This window comes from Bos taurus, chromosome 11 (genome assembly GCF_002263795.3).
Source record: "Bos taurus isolate L1 Dominette 01449 registration number 42190680 breed Hereford chromosome 11, ARS-UCD2.0, whole genome shotgun sequence".
In the NCBI taxonomy this organism is placed as follows: Eukaryota; Metazoa; Chordata; class Mammalia; order Artiodactyla; family Bovidae; genus Bos; species Bos taurus.
In genome coordinates, this window is record NC_037338.1 from 15776791 (window position 1) to 15804492 (window position 27702).

The following is a 27702-nucleotide window of genomic DNA, read 5'->3' on the forward strand; positions in this document are numbered from 1 at the left end:
TTGAGTTTTTTCCTGTAAATATGCAAGTTTGAGAGAAATTCGAGCATTTTGCATCTGTTCTTTAAGTTTTTAAATGTAACTATAAATTAGTGATGGTTTATTAAGCAATATTCATCATGCTGTTTTCCTCTGTATAAGTTTGCACTTTTAGATTTTTAAAAGGAATATTTTCCCATCCCAAATCTAGCTGCTTTTAAGGAAATCTGTCCTGGTGGAATGGGTTATACGGTTTCTGGCGTTCATAGACGCAGGCCAATCCATCACCATGTAGGTAAAGGACCTGTATTTGTCAAGCCAAAGAACACTCAACCTGTTGCTAAAAGTACTCATCCTCCACCTCTCCCAGCCAAGGAAGAACCAGTGGAGGCCCTGACCTTCTCCCGGGAACAGGGGCCAGGAGCGGTGGAGCCAGAAGGTGAGAGTGGAAACGGATCATGGAGCTAGCCTTCTGTCTTGTGTGTCTTTGGTTTCCCTGTATGTAACTTCTACAACAGGGGCTTTCAGCCTCGGCACTATTGACAGTTTGGGGTGGATAATTCTCTGATGTGAGGGGCTGCTCTGTGCATTATAGGGTGTTTAGCAACATCCCTAACCTCTAACCTCTAGTGCCAGTAGCACCCTCCCCCTCCCGATTGTTACAACCAAAAAGATGTCCAGATATCACTAAATGTCCCCTGGGGGAAGAATTACCCCTGATTGAGAACCACTGCTCCAGAACAATTGTGACAGCATTCCATGATAATCTAATGACATTGTCTTATGTTTGGGGGCTACTTTTTCTTGCTATTTACTCCTGGATAGTGGTTTAGATTTTTCAGGGAATAGCCAGAATTTGCTTCTGTATCTAGAGAGCTGTTTAATAAATATGTGTTTACTTTAAAAAGTGGAATCCACAGGCTTGAAGCATCAACTCAGCTTCCATGAAATAGTTTCACAGGCAGTCAGGGATAATGGGCAGCAAAATGAAGGAAGATAGGGTCCTTGAAAGGGATTTTGGAGAGAGTTCACCTAGTGAAGTCCTTTGATTTGCATTTTGAGAACTGGAGACATAGAGCAACTGACCTGCAAATGTCATACGAAGAGCATGTGATAAAACCAAGGAACACATTTTTCCCAGGAGGTGGTTAAGGCCTTCTTCTCCAGAAGGAGACTAGAGACAATTCGTTCTGTTTCAGAAAGAAGGATTATCTATCTTTGTCTCTTCATAGAAGCCAGCGTGTCCAATACTTTGAATATCTTTTTCACCACAGAAGTGCTCACCCCAGATAGGATGAACAAAAATCATAACTTTGTGTGGGATAGGTATTGGCTTTCATAAAGCTTCTGTTGGTCTTTCACACTTGGATCTTGGATGGGAGTTCAGGGTGTGCATTTATGGATTTTGTGAGGAGAGAAGGGGCTCAAGCTAGATGAGGCATTGGGAGCATGGCAAGGAAGAGAGGTCTCTCTTCAGGGCTCTGAACCTTCATGTGCTGTAGCCCAGTTAAGTCCGCTCTTGGACTTGCTGCACTTCTCCTTGGTTAGGCAGATGAGGCAGGACCTCATCTAAGATCGACAGTGCTGGCCACTTGGTTCCTGGACGGTTGGCCAGGTGTTTGCAATTCCTCCTCCTCTTCATAAGCAGCAGAAAATGGGCTGTGGTCCAGATTCTGCCTCAAGAGTTTCTTGGTGGTAGGTTAGACAGGCTAGAAAGTTTATTGACTTTTTCTAACCACAAGAATGTTGCAGCAGTGGTAGCAATCTGGTACCCTGATTGCGTTTAGGAGTAATGCATCTACCATATCTTATACTAATGTTTATGGAGATGTTGACGCATGAGCAGAATCCCTGTGATTATTGATCTAAGTTTTGAGGACTAATTCTACAACTGATTTTTGAAGTGTTTCAAATGGAAAGGCATAATCACTACCACCACCACCCTATAATAATGTTGGTGATTGTGTAATCTGTGATTTGTTCAACATAGTGATGCTAATTGCTCATTGAATCTTGCTGGCTTGTGATTTTTTTTTTTTTGTAATCTTGTTAGAATATCTTTCTGAAAATGCTCACAGGGCTTCATTAAAGATCAGTGTGCACCAAGAATGCAGCACCCTTTCTTAGGTCTCTTACTGAAACAGGGGCATTTATTTTTTTTTTAACATTGATATCAGAAAGCATTTCAAACATTGTTTATTATATTAAGGATAACTGTAATGAAAATGTTCCTTTTCTAAGGCATGGAAAGTGCTACAAAATTGTGAGTAGGCATGAGACAATGAATCAGGAAGTGTTGCCTCCTATGACTTTAATAGTTAGTGAGTTGGAAAGAACTGCATCCCATCTACTGCTGATCTCCTGCAATTGAGGAATGACATACAGTTTTCCCCTGTCAGTCATGTGTAAAATGCTCCAAAATGGTAGTTGACTATAATTCTGCACTTGATTTAGTTTGATTCTTAATCCTTTTGGAGACTGAACTTTTGTTGCTTTTTATTTTTTTATTTTTATTTTTTTGTTGCTTTTTAAAAATTGAACTATTATGTAGTAAACTGTCTTGAGTTGTACTAATGTTCTTCTTTCTTTTTTGGTTTTAGTGGCAACTGTACCTCCTGAGAAGGTAATTTATTCATTGTTTGCAAGTCTTCTTTTGTTACCTTCATAATGATTCTCTTCTAGATTATGTGTGATTTTTTAAGACTTAAATATAGTAACATGTCTATTATACATCATTTCACTTAAGGAAATATATTGAATAACAGCCATTCATTCAATAAACATTTATTGAGTGCCTGCTATATGACTGGCGCTATGCTGAATATTAGGGAAATAGTAGAAACCAAATCAGATGAATCTGCTTGTTCTCATGGAACTTAAATCTGGGGAGATGAAAATGATGGGCCTGATGGACTATGAGGTACCATTTCACACCAGTCAGAATGGCTGCGATCCAAAAGTCTATAAGCAATAAATGCTGGAGAGGGTGTGGAGAAAAGGGAACCCTCTTACACTGTTGGTGGGAATGAAAACTAGTACAGCCACTATGGAGAACAGTGTGGAGATTCCTTAAAAAACTGGAAATAGAACTGCCTTATGATCCAGCAATCCCACTGCGGGGCATACACACTGAGGAAACCAGAATTGAAAGAGACACGTGTACCCCAATGTTCATCGCAGCACTGTTTATAATAGCCAGGACATGGAAGCAACCTAGATGTCCATCAGCAGATGAATGGATAAGAAAGCGGTGGTACATATACACAATGGAGTATTACTCAGCCATTAAAAAGAATACATTTGAACCAGTTCTAATGAGGTGGATGAAACTGGAGCCTATTATACAGAGTGAAGTAAGCCAGAAAGAAAAACACCAATACAGTATACTAACGCATATATATGGAATTTAGAAAGATGGTAACAATAACCCTGTATACGAGACAGCAAAAGAGACACTGATGTATAGAACAGTCTTTTGGACTCTGTGGGAGAGGGAGAGGGTGGGGAGATTTGGGAGAATGACATTGAAATACGTATAGTATCATATATGGAATGAGTCGCCAGTCCAGGTTCGATGCGCGATACTGGATGCTTGGGGCTGGTGCACTGGGACGACCCAGAGGGAGGGTATGGGGAGGGAGGAGGGAGGAGGGTTCAGGATGGGGAACACATGTATACCTGTGGTGGATTCATTTCGATATTTGGCAAAACCAATACAATATTGTAAAGTTTAAAAATAAAATAAAATTTAAAAAAAAAAAAAGAAAGGCTACTATTAAAAAAAAAAAAAAAAAAAACACTAAAAGATAGTTACCCCTGTCGGGGGGGGGAGAAGGAAATTCAGTATTTTGCTTTATAGCTTTCATATAACTTGAAGTTTTTAAAATAGTTTACTTTTATAATTTATAAAAGATGAATTATAAATATTAAAAAAATTAATGCTCTAAAAAAAAAAAAAGAAAGAAAATGATGGGCCTCATGGGAATCAGGGACTTAAGTGAAATTCAGAGAGTTAGTTTATGGCCTGGAACATCTATGGAAAGAAAGGTTCTGACATGTTTATGTAATTGTGTTATTCCAGAATTCATATATATACTGAGTGATGTACTTCTCACTTCAACTAAAATTTGATATGCATGTTTGACTTAAACTGGAGTATGAGCAGAACTTACCCTTGAAATTGATAATCAAGTACTGGGATATTGCTTCCTTAAAATTTTAGAGAAATTTTAATCTTTCATTTTGGGGGGGCCATGAAATGGGACACTGGAATTGTGAGATTTGTTAGTAGAAAATATTGGCATTTGCTGAAGCTCTGTCCTGTTTATATAATATTGTTCCTTGTCTGAAGATTTATTGGTAACATGAAAATTAGGTAATTATTGTATGTTTGTACATTTGTGTAGTGTTCATTCTCTCGTAAGAATGCAGTATTAGGCTTTAGATGGGGACATAGACCTCTGTAAAATATTATAAATAGTTTTAAAAATCTTTAGTTTATAAGTATGGGGATAGAATAACACAAACATTAAAAGTGCTGACAGAATCCAGGAAAAAAGGAATGATTTTAGAGTGATAGCATCCAGTAAGGAAAAATGTTTTTATACTGACCCCCAAAAGAAGTACAAGAGATTTGCATATTTTACACGGATAATTTGCCGCTCTTGGAGAGCATCTCTAAAGATCAGTGACGTACGGTAGTTTGCAATTTTGTTGATTTTGAATTTAGTTCTGGTTTGTAAGTGGGAGGACTCCTTTAGCACGAGTGGTCTAGCCAGCTCCCTGACAACCTCATCTTATCTGATTTTCTTCTCCTCTGTTTATGGTTGAGTTTGTGAAACTTTCATAAAGACTCGGAAAGAGGGCCCGAAAATTTTCTTGTGCATGTTCGGAGAGGAGGCAGTGGGGAAAATGCAGCCGTGGACTTCATGGTCTTGACTTTCTGTGGAGATCTCATGTTCTTAAAGATCAATGAAGAGAAAGCAGGGTGATCCACTGATGAGAAATCATGTGCACAAAGGTGAAGTCGAGGGTGGGGACAGCACGAGGTCATTGAGGGGAGCAGGAAAGACTCGGAGAACTTGGGAGGTGCTTCGGAAGGCTTGGAATACCAAACTGCAGTTGTAGTCAGTGGGGAAATACTGGCCTCCTCAGCTGGACCCACTTGTCAAGTGGAGAAGTGGCATGGATCAGGAAGTAGGAAGTCCACCGCCCCATGCTCCTGGGTAGTGGGGGAGGGAGGGGACAAGTCTGGGATCCTGTCTGTAAGCTGCAGGAGTTGATTAACACCTGGTTATGGTCCACTCCTTGGTAGCATTGACCTTGGGCTGCAGGGGATGGGGTGTAGTTGAGCCTGATTGGCATCACCTTTCAATGGGTAATAGGTGGAGGAGCCTGGTAGGCTGCAGACCATGGGGTCACGAAGAGTCGGACACGACTGAGCGACTTCACTTTCACTTTTCCCTTTCATGCATTGGAGAAGGAAATGGCAACCCACTCCAGTGTTCTTGCCTGGAGAATCCCAGGGACGGGGGAGACTGACGGGCCGCCGTCTATGGGGTCACACAGAGTCGGACATGACTGAAGCGACTTAGCAGCAGCAGCAGCAGCAGTCTGTATTCTTAAGAAGAGGGGGAAATGTGAAGGGGAAAGTAGTAAGTGCTCTGTGTTTCTAGAAGAAGCAACACAATGGGATTAACTGAGATGGGGGAAGAGGAAGCTTGAGAGGCCAATTAGACGACAACTATGAACTGAGAATGAGAGTGAGTGCAGATGAAGGTAGTGGGGGGCTGTGGATGTGGAAAAAGATGAACCAATATAAGGAATAGTGGAAATAGGCAGGGCTTGGAATGAGGAATGAAAAGTGACTTTAAACCTGGACAGATCAATGACTGTGGCATTCACAGAGATGAAGAAGTTGGAATCAGAGCCCGGATGTTTTCAGGAAGAGATGGGTTTGAGGGATTTGTAGAATATCTAAATGGAGTTACCCTGTAAGCACTCATGCCTTCAAAATTGGGCCTTTGAGGTACTCAGGCAGGATATCTATTTTATTAAGAGCAGAAAAGGTGATAAGTAAAGAAAGCTAGGAGAGAAGGTTTTTCTTTAACATCTTACAGAAAAATTTGAACGAACTTTTTGGCCAACCCAATAAAAGTTAGAACTGGACATGGAAAAAACAGACTGGTTCCAAATAGGAAAAGGAGTACATCAAGGCTGGATATTGTCACTGTGCTTATTTAATTTATATGCAGCGTACATCATGAGAAACGCTGGGCTGGAAGAAGCACAAGCTGGAATCAAGATTGCGGAGAGAAATATCAATAACCTCAGATATGCAGATGACCCCACGCTTATGGCACAAAGTGAAGAAGAACTAAAGAGCCTCTTGATAAAAGTGAAAGAGGAGAGTGAAAAAGTTGGCTTAAAGCTCAACATTCAGAAAACAAGGATCATGGCATCTGGTCCCATCACTTCATGGCAGATAGATGGGGAAACAGTGGAAACAGTGTCAGACTATTTTTTGGGGCTCCAAAATCACTGCAGATGGTGACTGCAGCCATGAAATTAAAAGATGCTTACTCCTTGGAAGGAAAGTTATGACCAACCTAGATAGCATATTCAAAAGTAGAGACATTACTTTGCCAACAAAGGTCCATCTAGTCAAGGCTATGGTTTTTCCAGTAGTCATGTATGGATGTGAGAGTTGGACTATAAAGCAAGCTGAGCACTGAAGAATTGATGCTTTTGAACTGTAGTGTTGGAGAAGACTCTTGAGAGTCCCTTGGACTGCAAGGAGATCCTGTCCTAAAGGAGATCTGTCCTGAGTGTTCATTGGAAGGACTGATGTTGAAGCTGCAACTCCAATACTTTGGCCACCTGATGCGAAGAGCTGACTCATTGGAAAAGACCTTGATGCTGGGAAAGATTGAAGGCAGGAGGAGAAGGGGACGACAGAGGATGAGATGGTTAGATGGAATCACCGACTCAATGGACAAGAGTTTGTGTAGACTCTGGAATTTGGTGATAGACAGGGAGGCCTGGCATGCTGCAGTTCATGGGGTCACAAAGAGTCAGACGTGACTGACATGTCAGACTGGAACTGAACTGAATAAAAGGGAGAAGCCAGGGGAGTGAGTTTTCTGGAAGATGATGGTGATTAAAGTGAGGGAAGGAGTGTGTAGGATAACCTGATGAATACTTTTACAGGAGTGGTGACATGAGTGCCCTGGCCCCACATGGATGTGGGCAAGGTCACAGACCTTTACCTAGCCTGATGGTTCAGTCTACAGGAGTCCTGACAGGAGCTGTAACTGGAAACTGAGTCCTGGGTACAAGTCTGTGGTTCAGGAGATAAGAGTGGGCAAAAGGATGTGTGGGGAAATCCCTGGTCTCCTCCAAGTCCCTAATTTTCTGTTGCTGTTCAACTACCAGCATTCTGAGAGGTGGAGATGGAAAGTAATTGGCAGACTTACCATACTTGTGTGCTCTTTCTTATGACACACCTGTATCCATTTTTAATCTGCAGGATGTGGCTGGTCATTTTATTTGGGCAGAAGCCACATGTGAATGAGGTGACGGCTTATTTTAGTTCTTCTCTGGGATTAGTTTTGCCTTGTTCCAGACCAAACATGGGCCTCTGAGCCAAGGCATTTGTTTAAAATGTCTAAGAGACCTTTTGCTTTGGGCCTCTGGGAAATGGGTGAGGGTGTGAGCATGGATCAGCACTGCTAGGAAAACTCAAGGGCTTGGTATAGTAGCACATCAATAGTACGTTTAAAAAAATTTTTTTACACAGTTGTACAAGTTGTGTAATATCCTATGATATTTGTTGCCTAAGAGTAGAATTAATGAAATAAAAATAGTAATATGTAGAAACTAAAAATTCCTACTCTCAGTTCTCTTTTTTTTTCTCCCCCTTTTAATACAACCATCCAGGAAATACCTTCATTGGATCAAGAGAAAACCAGACTTGAGCCTGGTCAACCCCAGCTCTCTCCAGGCATTTCAACCATTCATCTGCATCCACAGTTTCCAGGTAGCCTGTGTTGATTTGTGGAGTTTGTTTGTAAGAGTACCCAGAATAAGAGAGTAAGATGAAGATTGTTGAGTGTCTCTGGTTTTAAAGTTTTAGTCATGAGAATTCCTAAGTGAAGTGAAATGTGAAATACACTTATGTATATTAATATCCTCATATAATGTTAGTGTAAGTATGGTACAGTCGATCCTTCTTTATCCATGGTTTTACTTTCTGCGGTCAGCTACAGCCCAAAAATATTAAATGGAAAATTCCAGAAGTAAACAATTCATACGTTTTAAATTGTGCATTGTTCTGAGTAGCATGATGAAATCTAGCGCCATCCTGCCCAGGACGTGAATCATCCTTTTGTCCAGTATCCATGTTCTATATGCTTCCTGCCCACTAGTATAGGAAAAGCACAGTATATATAGGATTTGATACTACCTGCAGTTTCAGACATCCACTGAGGGTCTTAGAACATATGCTCCATGGATAAAGGGAGACTACTGTATTATAAGTGTTATAATGATAAAATTTTTTCACTATTTTCTGTGGTCAGGAGTAGTATATATTATTAGAACATCATTGAGGGTTCATCATTTGACTTCCGAATTGCTCTCAGATATGTCACTAAATGTGGAAAGCAGGGCTATAGGTTAATATCATGACCTTTAGGGACCTATAGCTGCTCTTAATATCCAAGAATTAACCGCAGTATGTTGTTAGACTAAATTTTGCTTACATTTTGAAATGGGATCTCAATGCATATAACAGGCTTTAATTTTCATTTTATTCTCTCCCTCCTCATATAGTAGTGATTGAAAAAACATCACCTCCTATGCCTGTGGAAGTAGCTCCTGAAGCTTCAACATCAAGCGCCAGCCAAGTCATTGCACCTACTCAAGTAACAGGTAGGCACAGTATTGATATTGCAGAGTCTGTGGAGGAGGCAGGGATGTGAACATTTTAAATGTAAAGTCAAAATTGTATCACATATATAAGATCGCTCATGGCAGAGTTAGTCATAAGAGCAAATATTTGGAAATAATCTAAATATTTTTGAAGTAGGAATATGTTTAAATAAGTTATGGCACATATACAGTAGAATATCACACAGCTGTTAATGTTTTAAAAGTAATGTCACAGGAGATGCTTATAGGATGGTATTAAGAAATACAGAACACAGTGATTCCAATTTTATCTTCTAAATGTTTATAAACACAGAAAAAAAAAGTTCATTGAAGTATTTAACCATCCTCAGTTAATAGGATCATGGATAAGCTTTCTGCTCTTCAATATATTTTTATATATTTTCAAAATTCTGTTTAATAAACATGTTATTTCAGCCATTAGTGAGAAATTATAAAGATTTATTATAATTTATAACCAACAGCTTAAAAGTTAATATCCTTAATGTATAGTGAGGTCTTATAAGTCAGCAATAAAAATACTAATAGAAAAATGAAATTAATATCATCAGATAATTCATAGGTAACATATCAAGAAACAGGTATGTAATAGGAAATTTCAACTTTACTAGTAGTCAAAGAAATGCAAATTAAAGTGAGAATTCTTTATTCTTATCAATGTAATATTTCATTTTTACTAGAGTGAAGTCAAGGCTCTCACACAATTACAGAAAGGAATATAAAGTAGTTCAACTTTCCTGGAAAGCACAAACTGGCAATATGTATCAAGAACTTTAAAAATGTTCAAGACTTTTAACTCAGTAATCCCACTTTAAGATAACTAGTATAAGGAAATAATGTCCCCCCATTACAAATAATGTAATGGTTTGTATAAATGGGCACTTACCACAGCACTGTGTATAATAGAGAAAAAATAGAAAAACCTAAATATTTAACTACAGGGAAATAGATAATTATATCTACATTGAAACATTATGCTACCACCAATTACTACAGTATTTTTGAAGAATTTTTAAAAATATACCAGAAAAATGGTCACAAGATATTGCTAAATACAAGACGAAGTATGTAAAGATGAAGGATAAAAAGTATTAAACCAATTATATAAAAAAAAAGACATACATTGAGAAAATGCTAGAAGAAAATACACCAGATCAGCAGTGGTTATTTTGGGAGTGGGGTCTGAGGGGTTTGGATGTTGTTTCACTGGATTTTTTTGTGTATTCCACATATTCTGATGTGGAAAAATATTTTTGTAGTCAGACAAAGTATCACTAAGGTGCATCATAATAGCATAAGTTCATGATACCATTGCAGGATGCTGTTGGCAGTGTATACAGGAGAAGCTAATAGAGGAGTGTGCAGCCTCTCTCAGAGTTTTGCCTCTTAAGAAACATAACATTGCGTCATTTCAAACAGAAACATGCTTGGTTAGATGTATTAATTAGTTGGATCGTGGTGATCATTTCACAATGTATAGATATTAAAACGTCAAGTTGTACGCCGTTAAGTACATAACAGTTTTTATATGTTTTAAAACCAAAGCTTTGACCTATTTTCTCAAAACTGTGGATGCACTTTCTCTTAGACACTTGAATTGATACAGCAGACAGAAAAGTGGTTTTAAACCACTGCCCTGTCCTGAGGTGAAGTGCAGATAAGTAGTGCAGAGTCACGTCATGGACCCAGCAGTGTGTTCTCACCTGCTTCAGCTATACCCTCAAGGCACAGCTGCACCCAGAGTCATGGCCTTCCCATGTGAATGCAAAGCAGCTGCTCTTTGGTTTTACTGTAAATAGTGAGCAGAGTGATACAGAAATGTTAACTCCTCTAAGTAGTGGGTTGACTCAAATGAATTTTCTGGCCAAACCCTGTGTTTCTAGTGACAGAGTGAAATGCTAGTGATTTTTTGTTTGTTTTTAATGGCTGTAGCTAAAATTGTTTTTCTCTGTTCTGAAGTTACAGCTGTATCTACTTATTTCATTAAACCCATTTATGAAAGACTGGGCTTCTCTGATGGCTCAGATGGTAAAAAAATCCACCTGCAATGAGAGAGAGCTGGGTTTGATCCCTGGGTTGGGGAAGATTCCCTGGAGGAGGGCATGGCAACCCACTCCAGTATTCTTGCCTGGAGAAAGCCCATGGACAGAGGAGCCTGGCGGACTGCAGTCCACGGGGTCGCAAAGAGTCAGACATGACTGAGCGACAAAGCACAGCACATGAATGGCTGCTGTGCAAGGCATACAAACATATAATGTACCGTTTGGTCAGCGAGTCTTCTCATTGTTTATATTTGCGTTAAAAAAGAAAATTGCAGTCTGTCGATGTGCTAGTTCTTTCAAGTACTCTATTTCTATTTTCCACTGTGAAGACACTGTCGTTTTGTGCCTTTTTAACGACGGCTGACTTAACAAACAGACTTCTTGCAGTTTAGCTTTGTAGAGGTTTGGCTAGATACACGCAGTTTGATCATTTAAATGCAGCCCTGTGAGGAATAACAAACTGCAGTTACTCAGCTTCAGTAAGTGAAGTGTGGAACTGTGGAACTGATTGAAAAAATGAAAGTAGTTGTGCTATATCAAGTTGTTAGAAGACAGCTTAATTTGAGTTTGGCAGAGATACAGGGCTAACATCTGCTATCACATGTTTGAAGCACAAATATTTCCTTCCAGGAAACAAGTGACATTGAAATTTCATTTTCACACAGCATTTATAGGTGCTCTGACTTCCTATAGTAAAAGAATCTTTCTGAACCAATGCATGGGGAGAACATTTTAAATAGTTTTTGAATTTAAATAATTTGCAGTTTTGGAGCTATACTATGATCTGTAATCTATCCTAGAACAAGAAGAATGTTTTGTATCAAATTTAATTGAAATCAAAATATAGATGTTCCCATTGATTTTGATAAGAGAGCCAGGTATGTAGATTGAAGGAGCAATCTGATCAAGTCTCTCTGGAACCTTAGGCAGAGTTGTTTTTTTTTTTTCTTGGAACACGAAAGGAGGTAGATGTTTGTCACTTAGTTTCTTCCATGAATTGAAGAAAGGAATAGAATAATATGTAGGCGTCTAAAATAACCAAAATCAGCCTCACATTGCTCAGCAATGATATCTTTATGATGGCGAAATTGGAAGTAGCCTTTGTAGATTTCGTCAGACTCACTTTGACTTGCAATAATTATAAAGGGAGCCACATATTTGGAGGGAATAAGGGTGATATTTTCCACTCTGAGCAGCTGAGTTGGTGGCTTGCAATATTATTGGCACACTGTTTCCAAAGAAATGATACATTTCAGCATATAAATTCTTGATTTAGCATAGTGTCTTAGTAGCTCAAGGATAGGTTGGAAAATCAAACCTTTATTTCTCTGGCGAGTATTTACAAAGTGGAAACATCTGCTTCAATTGTTGTGGGACAATTTATGCTCTTTGTGGGGCAGTTAGGAAGCCAGGGCATTTTTGTAAACCTTTCCATGAGTTGACATTTGATACCTTCCTCTGCCAGCTCTTCCTAAACTTTCTCCGTGGCCCTTGCAGACCAGCCAGAAATTTTTCTGACTTTCATGACTGCTTTGTGTAAACCTTTGTAATCATCATGGCCCAAACGTTGTAAAAACTATTTTGCTCATCAGATCTTTTCCAGAACTCATCAGTGACCCCTTTATAAAAACCTTTGTCCCTGAAGCATATTACCAGCGTCATGACAGCCTCAATAAACTATGTAGGCTCATGGAAGATGAACTTTGTTGCATGTAAAATCATCATGCTTTAATATTTCCAGCTCTGTTTATTTATTTATTTTGAGTAATCACATGAGCAGGAAAAAAACAAAAGGTCAGCATATTCATTTTCATATCTTGCCAAAAGCTTTCTTTTTCATTTAATTCTAAAAGACACCAGACTCTTAAATCTATCCCTGGCTGTCTTTCTGGGACAAATAGACCATTTGGTTTTCCATTGGCTTTTGGTCATGACTCTTTTTTCCAAATTCTAAATGGACTCCCGGGAAAGATACAATGAAGTCCTTGGCCTGATGTAGGTGAAGCTGTTTCAGGGGCCGCGTGTGTAAGGGCAGTCCTGCACCCTAGGGGAAATATGATGGGCATTATGAAGGGGGACGCTTCCAAGAGTCCAGTGGGAACAGTCTCTTGTTTCTGGGGAGCCAAACATGCTTCAGAAGAGAAGACATGATCATTAACCTGAGTGCCCCAGATACCAATCATTACTGCTTTCTGTGCAAGGCTTTACCATATTCCCAGAGCCTGTGTCTGTGCCATCAGCACATACGGAGAAATGTATATTTTGACCTGAACTTATCTTTCTGTGGGAACAGGCTAGCATGGCTGTGTGAGTGACCTCTTAGAAAAATGTAAAGCAATAAGGTCTTTGCCCCCCCCCCCAAATGCAGAGAAATCCAGAAACTTTTTTTCCTAAGCCTGAAATTTAATTTTTTCAGTTTTAAGACAATACCATCAGGACTGCCTTTCTGTGTAACTTATAATCAAGAATGAAAGTGTAACAGGCAAAGAAGGGAAGTGTAGGAAGAGAAGGTGTGAAACTTTTAGGAGTATCAATAATTTTTTTTAACTTTAAAAATGGTGTTGATCAATTTTGTTGTTTTTTTTGTTGTTTTTTGAGATGTGGTTGACATATAACATTGTATAAGTTTAAGGTATACAGTGCTGGTTTGATACATTTGTGTATTGCACTATGATTACTGCAAAAGAATTTGCTAACATCTCTATCAAGTCACATGCTTTCTTGTGTGTTAAGGAAAGTTAAGATTTAGTATTGTTGACTATAATCTGGTAAATTTTTTGATGAATGGTAAAGAGGAAGCGGAAGTATTTTGAAGTTATTAATTTTTCTTTTTGAACTTACAAGGGTGGGATAGCAAATAGATAAATGGGATCTCTGAGGATAAACTGATACAATTTATCATGTGTATAAAAAATGGGACAAACTATAGAAATCTAGAATATGTTAGTAAATATCCCCTCACACTGATGTATCTCTTAGTACCCTCTAGTGGTGTCAGAGTAGCATTTTCTTACATACGTTAGTGCCATTTGGGATCAACATTTTCAAACTGCAGTTTTATATACATAATCTATGAGGTAATCAGCTAAGAATTCTCAAGCTTTCCTCATAAATATTTCAACCTCATAGCTTCTATTTAAGATACTAAATTGGAAGGAAAGGCCGTTATTGTTCATTTCTTAAGACAAAAGAGTTAAAATTCTTAATCATTTCTTCTATCTTAGAGTTGACTTAAGAAGAAATTATCTAAATATTGGCACATTGGCATAGGAAAGTATCCCATCTGAATTAAGCATCACATATTTTTGAAGACTTTACTTACACGTGTAAACATTCCATTCTAAAGCTGTGCCTGAAAAAGAACAGATAAATATTTGGTATGTGTGGGAGTGGGGGCAATGAGTACCCATCAGGCATTTCCTGAAAACCCCAGATGTACAATCTTTTAATTAATTCTGACTACTTCTTCCTAGTATATTGTCATCTTCTATTGTCAAATTTTGCAAATTTGATCAATATGTCTTCTCTGATTTAAGCAAATGGCAGAGAAGAACATAAAATAATTTCAAAGGAAATCAAGAAATCTAAATACCATTAATTTTAAAAGGAGCCATCTGGCTTACATTAAGAATAGATGGTTAAAGAACTGCTTCTCACACTATTCTACTAAAGAATTCTTATAAACAGAGAAGAGAATTCTTACCTGAGAGTCTAGAAGTAGAACCTGGAGAGGATTACATTTTTTACCTTCAGATTTTTGCAGCACATAGAAATGATAATTTTTTAAGAAAGACTTTTCTGATTATAGAAGTAATAACATTTGTTCATTGTAGAAATTTTGGAAGATACAGAAAAATATAGACAGTACCAATCCCCATAATTGTAACACTTAGATTTATTTTCTTCCAATCTGCTGCTCTGTGTATAAAATAATTTAGATCATATCCTATATTATAATATGTACCTGACTATATTTTCTTAAAAAATAAGCATTTTCCTATCCTGCTGAAGATTATTATATAATCTATACTGTGTATGTCTCATAATTCATTATTTTATATGGTTATTATCAGTCATTTAAGTTTAAGCAGTCATGTTAATTACCTATGACTTTAGTCTTTTGGATTTTTTTTCCTGTATCTTGACATTATACTGACTATAAACTATTTTTCTGATAGTGAATTAGTATAAATAGGTTCACTAAAGATATAAATAATTTTAAATGTGTGCCTTTATCATAATCCAAGTGATTTTATGCAAAATACTGCAGCTCTGTAGTCATATGCTTCCTTTTAAAGCCTAACAACTTTTCAAATAACTTGCATCAGTTGTCTTAAAATCACAGCACAGTGAATAACACTTGATGAAAAATGAATGTGGTTTGGGTTTTGGAGAGTAACCTCAACCCAATTTAGGTCATTTCCATAGTGAAGTTTTGTTAAAGCACTGTTTTCCACATTTTTCTTCAGAATTCACAGTGGGTTATTGATGACAGTAGCATGACTGTTTTTCTTTTCATTCAAACCATAGACCCCATTAACAAAGGTGTGTTTTAGCTTGTCACACTTGAGCCCTGGTCTTCCTCCACTGGGCCATTTGGGCTTATCCATGATGTCATCTGTTTTAAGTGTTGTTTATTGCCTGATGACAGTGAGATAATAGTAGTATTATTTATGTGCTATTTCTGTGTTATATATTTTTTTCCCAAATTATTTATTTATTACCGTGCTGGATCTTTATTGCTGTGCATGGGCTTTCTCTAGTTACGTCACGCAGGGGCTATTCTCTAGTTGTGCTGTTCAGGCTTCTCATGGCAGTGGCTTCTCTCGTTGCAGAGCTCAGGTCTTAGGGAACATGTGCTTCAGTAGGTGCAGCTCATGGGCTCTAGATCTAAGGCTCAGTAGTGGTGGTGTGTGGGCTTAGTTGCCCTGTGGTGAATGGAGTCTTCCTGGACCAGGGAATGAACTCATGTCCCCTGCATTGCAGCGTGGATTCTTAACTACTGGGCCACTAGGAAAGACCCTGTTATGTATTCTTAAATAACTTCAATAGGGGCAACTACAGTAATCAGTAATAATGGCTAATTTTTACTGAGCACATATACTGTGCCAGGCATTGAGCTACATGCATTATTTAGGTTATCTCTTTTGAACCTCACACTCTGAAGCTGGTGCTCTGGTCATTCTCATTTATACATAGAGAAAAGTGAGGCTTGGATTGTTTAAGTAATTTGTGCTCTGTTACAGAGCAAAAAGGGGCAGCAAGGTTGGTATCTGTACTCTCGTCTCAAGCCTGAGCTCTGACCACCAGCTGTACTGCCCACTCCCTACTATACTGTTATACATCCTTACAAAGATCATTGAAATTCAACAGACTATCTTGGAGTAATTCATCTCAGAAAGTCACCTTTGAGTTTTCAGGTCATTTTGGTAATAAAGCATGTTGTGATGGCCTTTACCCGTTGGCAACTCCCCTCCCCTTGCCTTGACACGGCCTGTGTCTGTGAGTGGAGCAAGGACTTCACAGAAGCAGCCAGTCTCATGCAGGAATCAGGAGGAAAGGAAGGGAGGAACTGAGCAGAAAAGATTTGGAATAAGATTCTATATTCTACTAGTATAAATAAAATATGCTCCTGTTGAAATTGGCAAATTAAGACTAAGTTGCATCCAGAAGTTCTGCTTTGATTAGAAGTGGTAAATCTTTCTGGAGAATTAATGAGAAATTTGGGAGGAGGTTGAGTATGTTTTTTGGAACTTGAATTTGGCCTGCTAACAAATAGTAGACAGTTGCCATCTATTTCTTATCAGAAGGAATCATGTGATTCAGTCCATCATCCAAAATGAACTGGAGACTGTAGAAACTCATTGATGGGCTATCTTGAAAGTTCAGAATTGATGATAAGGTCCAGGATGGCCTCTTTCTAAATTTCCACCTACTCAAGTTCATCTTAGAAGTTGTCTCTTTAAGAATTTTTGATGGCTTTGGCTGTGACTAACTGATCAATTATAATGTAATCAGATGAGTTTACACTTGATTTTAGAGTGTAAAATTTTGTTTTCTGAATGCATAACTGGCAATAAGGTATTCAGGAAAAACAAAGTAATCGTTTGCAAGGTGCAATGAAATCTTTGTTTATATCTGTTTTGTCCCACATTTTCTTATTTTTAAAGAAATCAATGAATGTACTGTGAACCCTGACATCTGTGGAGCAGGACACTGCATTAACCTGCCAGTGAGGTATACCTGTATATGCTACGATGGCTACAAGTTCAATGAGCAACAGAGGAAATGTGTTGGTAAGAAGATACTTTTGGTTGATGAGATTATTAAATATCAAATGTTTGCACATTAAGAACATTTTAATCATGGGGAAAATACTGTTTAATTAAAAAAAAATTTTCTCCCTGAGCTAAAGGTACTCAAAAAAGAGGCTTGCTTAACTCTTAGAAGGCTCTTACCTCTTGGTTCAATGCTGCCTGCTTTGCCAAGAGTAATACAGTTACATCAAGGTGGGATAATCTCCCAAAGTTTTTCAGGTAAAGAATATAGACAATAATTAAGAGCTCTAGAAATAGCTATCTATAAACATGTTTAGCAAAAATTAATATTAATATATCCTGCAATAAAATATGTTTATATAAGTTTATAAAATTTGATTTTTAAAAGGAATTTCTATTCAGTTAAGTTCAGTCACTCATTCATGTCTGATTCTTTGTGACCCCATGGATTGCAGCATGCCAGGTTTCCCTGTGCATTACCAGCTCCTGGAGCTTGCTCAAACTCATGTCAGTTGAATTGGTGATACCATGCAACCGTCTCATCCTCTGTCGTCCCCTTTTCTTCCTGCCTTCAATCTTTCCCAGCATCAGGGTCTTTTCTAATGGGTCAGTTCTTCGCATCAGATGGCCGAAGAATTGGAGCTTCAGCCTCAGCATCAGTCCTTCCAATGATATTCAGGGCTGATTTCCTTTAGGATGGACTGGTTGGATCTCCTTGCAGTTAAAGGAACTCTCAAGAGTCTTTTTCAACACTACAGATCAAAAGCATCAGTTCTTCGGTGCTCAGTTTTCTTTATGGTCCAACTCTCTCATCGATACATGACTACTGGAAAAACCATAGCTTTGACTCTAGCTACCTTTGTTGAAATTTCTATATTGAAAATCAGTATATGCTGACAAGAGACTGTTAATGGATTTATAACGTAGGGAGCTCATATATGCTTCTTTGGGGAAAAATGTATCTCACAAAGGGGTGTAAATGTGTTAAGTCATTTTAATGTGTTAACACTAAGTTTAATATCTTTTTTAGAAAAAGGAAGTTCAATAAGAGTTATAAGGCAAATATGGAGCCGCAAAGGGATATACCTAATTAAACCCACTTTATGCTGAATTCCCTTACGCAAATATGACTTCTGCTGTTTGGTTTTGCATATATATGTGGACTGAGGTGTGAGGGGGACATCCACTTGCTCTATAGTATGACTGTTTCTCGTGAATTTGCATACATGAGATTTACTATATTTAGAATCACAAGCGTAAAGTTGAAAAGGGCAGTCAGTCGAGATGATTCAGTCTCGCTTTACCTGTGTGCACTGTGAAAGAGAGCACCTATCATGACACTGCTCACTGCCTCTGCTGAGCTGGCCTGGGATTTGCACAGTGAATTCCAGCACTTACGTGACTCCAGTTATCAGGCACGTCTTTTTGTGTTGACCTGAAATCTTTCTTTTGAAACACCAATATCATAGCTGTAGCTTGAACTTTCAAAGCAGTACGCCATACGTGTACTCCCTCTTTGCAATAGCAGACCTTCAAGTATTCAGGGAAACTGGCTGTATTCCTTTTACTGTTTTCCTCACTTATAAGGTCGGACAGAGGAGACAGAACGCTAGTATTTCATGAACAGAGAGTCTGAGAATTTCATGCTACGCTAATCCTTTTGTATATCTTTTTGTTAACAGATATTGATGAATGCGCTCAGGATCAACACCTTTGCTCCCAGGGACGCTGTGAAAACACTGAGGGAAGTTTCTTGTGTATTTGCCCAGCAGGATTCATGGCCAGTGAGGAGGGTACTAACTGCATAGGTAATGACAGTGTTCTTTCTGATGCATAAATTCCCTCATGTGGGTTTCTAGCTCCCCCAATTCCATCAGTCCAGGGCCCATTCAGACAACCCAGAATTTATTATTAAACCCGTTACAACACAGTAATCTGCTAGATTCTGGAAGATTAAAAAATGAAATATCTTCCCCCAACACTTTTGAATGAAGAATATCAAATGTCTACAAAGACCAGTGGTGTTAAATATTTTTTTTGGACTCGAGTAAATCCAAGCCACTCAATTTTTTGGAACAAATCAAAGAGATAATAGATAGTAGGAATCACTTGCTTCATTCTTAAATTTTAACTAACCTGGAAGATGGGAGAGGTTTGAAATTAGGTTTTGGGAAATAACACTCGACAATGTTTTCTGCTTTGCTTAGATGTCGATGAGTGTCTGAGGCCGGACGTCTGTGGGGAAGGGCACTGTGTCAATACCATGGGGGCCTTCCGATGTGAATACTGCGATAGCGGGTACCACATGACCCCAGGAGGCCAGTGCGAGGGTGAGTCTGCTGAGAGGAAGGGGAGACCACAGCCCTTCGCAGTGTGGAGCACACATGTCCATGACATGCAGGGCTAGTTCCAGAACTTGAGGCTTGTAGGCATCTGGCCTGGTACGGGTTTTCCTCCACTGCCAATCCATGCAGGACACCAGCTCGCCCAGGCTCTGGCTACCTCCCAGAATCAGAGCCTCTTTGCCTCCCTTCAGTGACTCTGTCTGGGTCTTTTCCTGTCTTCTTCCTCTCTCTATTACTCATTTCAGTATCTGCCTTCCCTGGTAGGTGGAGTGACATCACTTTGTAACAGTGAACTGCAGAGGATCTTAGTACAAACCCAGATTTAATCACAGTGTCTGTCTGCATCATTCACCTGGGGACATAGTCCAGGTGTCACCTGTGTGAACTTTTTGTTTTCAAGCTTTTCATCTTGGTCCATTCGTTTGTCTCAGCTTCTTACTTTCGCCTGTGTTCCGGGACTTGCTTGCAGATCTCTAAAAAATGTCTGACCAACTACAGGTCAGACTCCAGCTGTGTCAGATAAAATGTCTTTAATGCTGACCCCAGCAATGGATTTGCTCTCATTGCAAAAATGTCTTGAAGAGTTTTGAACATTTCAAAGTTAAGATGATTAACCGTTGAATATTTCTGTTTGTGTATGTGTCCCAAGTCACATGGGTTCTTTTTGAAAGCACCGTGGTACACTTTGAATAATTATTTTTGTGAAGAAATGCACTGAACCTCTGTTTCAGTCTTCATGGAAACGTGAACAAGACAAAGGAGCAGGGGCCTTTGGACATGTTCTGAGGAGCCTGGGTGTGGGGTTGGTGCTGGTTCCACATGTTCGCTGCCTGGCTACCTGACATTTAGCCTGTTTTCAGACATGGCTGGGCCTCCAGAGCTCGGGAGGGATAGGCTGGTTGGGGAAGGCTGCTCTCTGCTGTTTCTTGGCTCCAATATGTTGGGTTTTTTTCACAGTTCTAATGACCAGGCCTGGAGGGAGAGCTCATTAGACAGTTTTTTGGCAGCCTGCACCTGCCTCGCTTGCTGGCCTCTTGCCTCAGCCCCTGAGTTATCTGGAGAGAAGTGGGGAGCATTTTATGTTACCGCATCAGCTCCCATCATAACAGAGATATGAACTCTTCCCCTGATGGCTGAGGGCCTTGGGAAAGTGCAGGTGTGAAGTGTCCCCGCTCTTCTTTTACGGGGGACTGTCCCTCTGCTCTGGAGGCCGCTTGAGGATGGGTAGAATGGAGACGATGGCTTTTCAGCTCATGATCCCCATACTCAGTAACTGTCTAGCTTGGGGCCAGTTATGTAGGCCCTTCAAAACTTAGTTCTTCATCTGTGAAATGGGAACCATGCAGTTAACGTTCCGGCTCGTGCAGGTACATGGGTGTTGCCGTATGTCATATGGTGCCTGTCACCTTGTTAGCTCTCAAGAAGCACTAGTTTCCCTGAACTCCCCCTTTCCCTGACTCCTTTGGTTTTTGCATAGGTATTTTCAGAATATCTATAATTGTGGGAGTTTTTTTTTAGAAGAAAATGGGGCTTGGGTTTATATGGCAAGCACTTATATGCAAAACTGTGCTTCCCCAAAAGATCAAATATAGATCCTCAGGTTCTACACACAGACTCAGGATGGGAAGATAAAACATTTAAGGAATTACTACAGGTTAAGGATGCACAGTAGAAAGGAGTAGAAAAGAAAGTTGAAGATAAGTAAGTAAATAGAAAGAAGGAGACTCTTCAGTAATATTCAGTGCATGGAAATTATTTAACAGAAATCTCACCAGCATCCCCTGAGTTAATAATTATATAATTCTATCCCCATGAAAAAGCTTGAAATGAAGGAGCCAAATAACGTGGCTGTTTCCTAATTTCACCATGGATCAGAACCAAAGGTCCCTGGGCTTCTGGCTCACTGAAGATTTTCTCAGCTGTCACTGACAAAGTTGCTTTCAAACAGCGCCAGTCTCCAAGGAGTCTACTGTAGCTTACAGACATTATCTCATGCACCCTTACTTTATTCTCTGAAGGTATTACCAGGCAGGTAGTCCCTCATTTATAGATGAGGGAACAAGCAAACAGGTGAGAGCAGCAGGAAATCCAGGGATGTTACTGTCTTATGTTGCTCAGCATTGTACCTTATTTATCAGACCAGCCTATCTCAATGACCTTCTCTGACTTAGCAGTTGTGGTTCCATTTTTTTTTTTTTTTTAAATCCCATCCAGAGAAGAATGTAATGCTGTTTGGAAAATTCAACTGGCAAGCATCATCTTTTTGTAGAACAAGAAGTCCCAGAACATCTGACCTAACAAAAAAAAAACCACTGTGTGTCATTGTCTATTGGCAAGGATTTTTTGCTGATAGGAAAAAAAAATTGCAACACTGACCTGGTGCTTATTCTATTAATAACATCTTTTACTTTAAGCATCTTTTCATACATCTCTAATGATACATAATGGGAGGTGATTTTTGAGAATTTGCCAACATGATGACATCAAATACCCGTGCATGTTCAGTGTATTCATTATATATTTCTTTCACTTTTTTTCCTGAAAAATCTTGTTTAAATTTTAAGTATGATTAGAGGCAAATCCCATGGATGGAGGAGCCTGGTAGGCTGCAGTCCATGGGGTCGCTAGGAGTCGGACACAACTGAGTGACTTCACTTTCATGCACTGGAGAAGGAAATGGCAACCCACTCCAGTGTTCTTGCCTGGAGAATCCCAGGGACAGGGAAGCCTGGTGGGCTGCAGTCTCTGGGGTCACACAGAGTCAGACATGACTGAAGTGACTTAGCAGCAGCAGCAGCAGCAGAGGTCCTATATACATCTTATATCATGACGCTTAGACACTGAATCCACTCACTTGGAAAATACCTGTTTCAGTTGGGGTTGGTATGCAGGTGTCAGTGCTCATTTTAAATGGTTGAAAAGTTACCTTTTCATTTCATTAAATGGTTGAAAGTTACCTCTGTCACCTTTCCCCCCATTTTATTGTTTTACCATTCTTTTTTTTCTTAAATTGGAGGTTAATTGCTTTGTAATGTTGAGTTGGTTTCTGCTGTACAACTCAAATCGATCAGAACTGTGTGTGTGTGTATGTATATATATCCCCTTCCTCTTGAGCCTCCCTCCCATCTCCTGCCCCCATCCCAACCCTCTAGGTTGTCAGAAGGACGCAAGGTTGGGCTCCCTGAGTTATATGGCAGCTTCCTTCTAGCCACCACTTTTACACATTTTAGTGTATGTATGTCAATGCTGCTTTCTCAGTTCATCCCATCCTCTCCTTCCCTAACTGTGTCTACAAATCTTTTTTCTGTATCCACATCTCCAATTGTTTGACCATTCTTTAGAAAGTCTGAAGCTATTGTATCTCTGCCACAGTTCTGTCCATATTTAAGGTGACTTTTTTTTCTCCTCACATTGAAAAGAACAATGATTAATAACTTAGTTAGCTGTGAATGTGAAAAGCAAGGTGTATTTTAAACCAGAATATATTACCCTATGATTATTCACCATAGTTTCTGGAAAATCTTGGAAGTATTTGATGAGTTCATTCTCTCCTAATGTTCTTTTTTGACCTCCAAGCAATTCCTATCACGGGAAAAGTTTTAAATTATTCAAACCTCGGATGTTTTGGGGACCGTGAAGCCAAAGCAAGGGTTTCCCTAGAGTACCCCATGGTCTGCAGAGAGAACCTCTAGCCAGGTGGATAAATGGCTTCCTCACTGTTGTGTTCATTTCTTGTATTTCTTTCTGGCAAACCAGACTATTACTTAAAAGATGTTGATGTCCAAAAAGTGGTCCTAGAGAACTGCCAACTCACAGAGTGGAGAGATCTGGGCCTGCCAGTTGGAGAATTGGGGCCAAGTTCTTCCTTGAAACATATGTAAATATTTCAATCAAGTTATACCTGGCCATGCATTCCACTGAGTGTTTAAGTGCATACCTAGGGCTTTACTTTTCCAGTTATTGTTTTCCCCACCAATCGTTCTCCCCTTTATCACAAGTCAGTTCGTGCTGTAGTGCTCTGATAAAATGTCTGTGACCTAGCTTTTTTATTTTTTCAGATGTTGATGAATGTTTGACTCCAAGTACTTGTCCAGATGAGCAGTGTGTGAATTCTCCCGGATCTTACCAGTGTGTTCCCTGCACGGAAGGGTTTCGAGGCTGGAACGGGCAGTGTCTTGGTAAGTACTGGAGGGCACTTATAGTTGTGTGTCTTCTGTCTGGCTGGTTTTCTGATAGAGTGGCATAATGCCAAGTGAGCTGTCTCTCAAAATGGAAAAAGGTGAGAGAAACAGAGGAATGTAACAAACTCATGTCATTCAGAGAAAAGTTCTGAGTAACTTTTAACCATGAAGAAAATAAGAAATGGAGTGGACATGAAGATTTTACATGAAACATAATTCTGATTGAAACAAATTGTTATTCCTGATGTGATTAATACTCAAAACCAAATAAAATATTGATAATAAGTGCCACAAAGAGGAGAGAGGTGGAGAGCAAAATGCTTAAAAAGAGAAGGTATGAGACGGAGCTACCACAGACCTATAGAATCAAGAAATATACATAAACTTGCAGCAGAAGCAGCAAATATAAAAAGGAATCTGGACTGATTGCCTATTGATGTTTTTGAACTGTGGTACTGGATAAGACTCTTGAGAGTCCCTTGGACTGCAAGGAGGTCAAACCAGTCCATCCTAAAGGAAATCAACCCTGAATATTCATTGGAAGAATTGACGGTGAAGCTGAAGCTCCAATACTTTGGCCACCTGATACGAAGAGCTGACTCATTTGAAAAGACCCTGATGCTGGGAAGGATTGAAGGCAGGAGGAGAAGGGGACGACAGAGGATGAGATGGTTGGCTGGCATCACTGACTTGATGACACGAATCTGAGCGAACTCCAGGATATGGTGGAGGATAGAGGAGCCTGGTATGCTGCAGTCCATGGGGTGGTAAAGAGTCGGACGTGACTGAACAACAGCAACCCCTTATATTTGTTCATTATTCATTCACTCAAGTATTTAATGAATACTGAGTACCTCCTCCTCAAGGCACTGAGGAAGATAACAACTCTGCTTTGCTCCTGATTTTCTGTGATCGAGTCAGCTTTCCCCCCTAATGGTTTTCCTTTGTGTTTCTGTTTACCGTGTGATCTTTTTCACAAAAGTTGAACTCTTTCCCACCCCATGCCACAATCTGACAGTGTGAGTTAAATTTTTCCATCCTTCCTCTCTTCTTTCTTTTCTTCTTAAATACTGTATAATTCACTGTCTATACACGGAGTGGTGGGCTTCCCCTGATAGCTCAGTTGGTAAAGAATCTGCCTGCAATGCAGGAGACCCCAGTTTGATTCCTGGGTCGGGAAGATCCCCTGGAGAAGGGATAGTTTACCCACTCCAGTAATCTTAGGCTTCCCTTGTGGCTTAGCTGGTAAAGAATCTGCCTGCAGTGTGGGAGACCTGGGTTCGATCCCTGGGTTGAAAAGATTCCCTGGAAAAGGGAAAGGCTACCCACTCCAGTGTTCTGGCCTGGAGAATTCCATTGACTTTACAGTCCATGGGGTTGCAAAGAGTTGGACATGACTGAGTGACTTTCACTTTACTTACATACAGAGTGGTACTCAGTGCTGGGATACACTGAGGGACCAACCAAAGTACCTTCTTCTTTTGTTTGTTTTTAATTATTTTTATCTTAATTTATTTGTTTTAACTGGAGGATAATTGCTTTACAATATTGTGATGGTTTTTGCCATACATCAACATGAATCAGCCAGAGGTATACGTGTGTCCCCCTCCACATCCTGAATCCCCCTCCTGCCTCCCTCCTCATGCTGTCCCTTTATGTTGTCCCAGAGCAGCAGCTTTGGGTGCCCTGCTTCATGCGTCGAACTTGCACTGGTCATCTGTTTGACATATGATAAAGTATATGTTTCAGTGCTATTCTCTCAAATCATTCCACCCCCTCCTTCTCCCACTGAGTGCAAAAGTCTGTTCTTTATGTTTGTGTCTCCTTTGCTGCCTTGCATGTAGGATTGTCAGTACCATCTTTCTAAATTCCACATATATGAGTTAATATACAGTATTTGTCTTCTCTTTCTTACTTATTCTACTCTGTGTAATAGGCTCCAGGTTCATCCACCTCATTAGAACTGACTCAAATGCATTCCTTTTTATGTGCTTGGTCATTCAGTTGTGTCCAGCTCTTTGTGACCACATGGACTGTAGCCCACCAGGCTCCTCTCTCCATAGGGTTTCTCCAGGCAAGATTCCTTTTTATAGCTGAGTAATATTCCATTGTGTGTATGTATCACAACTTCCTTATCCCTTCATCTGCTGATGGACATCTAGGTTGCTTCCGTGTCCTAGCTTTGTAAATAGTGCTGCAATGAACATGGGATACATGTGTCTCTTTCAGTTCTGGTTTCCTCGGAGTGTATGCCAGCAGTGAGATTGCTGGGTCATATGGCAGTTGTATTTCCAGTTTTTCAAGGAGTCTCCACACTGTGCTCCATAGTGGCTGTACTAGTTTGCATCCCCAACAGTGTAAAAGGGTTCCCTTTTCTCCACACCCTCTCCAGCATTTATTGTTTGTAGACTTTCTGATGATGGCCATTCCGACCGGTGTGAGATGATACCTCATTGTGGTTTTGATTTGCATTTCTCTAATAGTGAGTGATGTTGAGCATCTTTTCATGTGTTTATTAGCCATCTGTATGTTTTCTTTGGAGAAATGTCCATTTAGGTCTTTTGCCCACTGTTTGACTGGGTTGTTTGTTTTACTGATATTGAGCTGTGTGACTGTATGTTTTGGAGACTAATTCTCTGTTAGTTGTTTCATTTGCTATTATTTTCTCCCATTCTGAGGGTTGTCTTTCCACCTTGCTTATAGTTTCTTTCATTGTGCAAAAGAGACATGTGTTAGGAAAGAGGGTTCTTTGATATTACAAGAGCACATGATACAATGAGTTGCCTCAAGGAAAATTCTTGAGGTTTAACCAGGGCTTTGTCTGGGGAAGGGGATGGAAGGAAGATTGTTTTGGACATTTGGTGTGTGCAAGGGGCTCATGAAAGGCGGAAGCAGATCATGTTCCAGAGGCTGAAGAGCTAGTGTGGTTGTAAGACAGAGTACAAGGGAAGATTTGCTGCAGGGGGAAGACCATGAGGGGAAAGACCATGCCAGACCCTCTTGGTCCTATTAAAAATGTTGGTCTTTATTCATACATCTCTGAGGAGATATGTGGTGTGTTAGAGGAGATGGGATAGGTAGATTTGGCAGAAGTACTGGTAGTTTCAACACTTTGAACTCCTCACGAGACAGCATGAGCTGAGCCCCTGAACCAGGTGCAGGAGGCCCTCTGCCTTGAATCTTATGCCCATTCCCAAGGGTCTCTATCAGTAGAGCTGTGAGGTGTTGATCTTTGGGAAGAAGTTGTTTTTGTTTGTTTATTAGTTGCCTATTTGATAAGCTTTTGTTTATATAATCAGTGCTGGTCAGAAAGTGCGTGTGGTTTTAATTTTCCCGTTTGGCATAAATTTCACAGTTGCCTATCAAAGTTCCATTCTTATACTCATTTTCACATACCAATGCATATTATAATCCAAAAGTAGAGCCTGAACTTTACCTTAACTAACTAAAATTCACAACCATGGCATAAACGCAGCCCTGATTCATGGATTTACTAATGGAACATGACTGACCAAATTGGCAAGTGATTGCTCTCCACAACATCCTGCGTGGATCCAGGTTGGGGAATAAAAGTATATGAGTTCTTACACCTAGATGTGTGCAATCAATCTGATCATGACCGTGCTGCTGCAGTTGAGTGACAGAAACAAAGCACCTCATTTAGCAGCAATTTCACTTTGCCAACCAGATTAGCAGAATCATAAGCAAAGCTATTAGGTCACCCTGTTACTCACCCCAAGTTACACACTTGGCCACTTGGCCAAGCAGTTTTGCATTGCTAACTAAAGTCACACATTTCCCATTACAAATAGGCCATGTCCTTTTTTCCTTCTGCTTTGGGTAGAGTTTTAGGTTCTGTATCATCTATTGATCAAGCTTCTTGTCTGTGATGTAATTGCAGTGCCATCCATTGCTCATTTTGAACTTGCAG

The 27702-nt window shown here is 39.7% G+C and overlaps 1 protein-coding gene across 15 annotated transcripts in view; it reads left to right on the plus strand.

The window, feature by feature from the left end:
* The window catches only part of LTBP1 (latent transforming growth factor beta binding protein 1), a 456484-nt gene that overhangs the window by 303162 nt on the left and 125620 nt on the right, over nucleotides 1-27702 (plus strand). For 5 of the 15 annotated variants that reach the window (XM_024998486.2, XM_024998488.2, XM_024998491.2 and 2 more), the window contains 8 exons: nucleotides 188-415; nucleotides 2577-2599; nucleotides 7915-8014; nucleotides 8809-8907; nucleotides 17138-17263; nucleotides 18928-19053; nucleotides 19453-19575; nucleotides 23649-23768. In XM_024998486.2, the coding sequence (XP_024854254.1) occupies nucleotides 188-415; nucleotides 2577-2599; nucleotides 7915-8014; nucleotides 8809-8907; nucleotides 17138-17263; nucleotides 18928-19053; nucleotides 19453-19575; nucleotides 23649-23768 (945 nt within the window). The remainder of the gene's footprint in view (nucleotides 1-187; nucleotides 416-2576; nucleotides 2600-7914; nucleotides 8015-8808; nucleotides 8908-17137; nucleotides 17264-18927; nucleotides 19054-19452; nucleotides 19576-23648; nucleotides 23769-27702) is intronic. The other 10 variants (XM_024998489.2, XM_024998492.2, XM_024998494.2 and 7 more) reach the window with 3 other exon arrangements.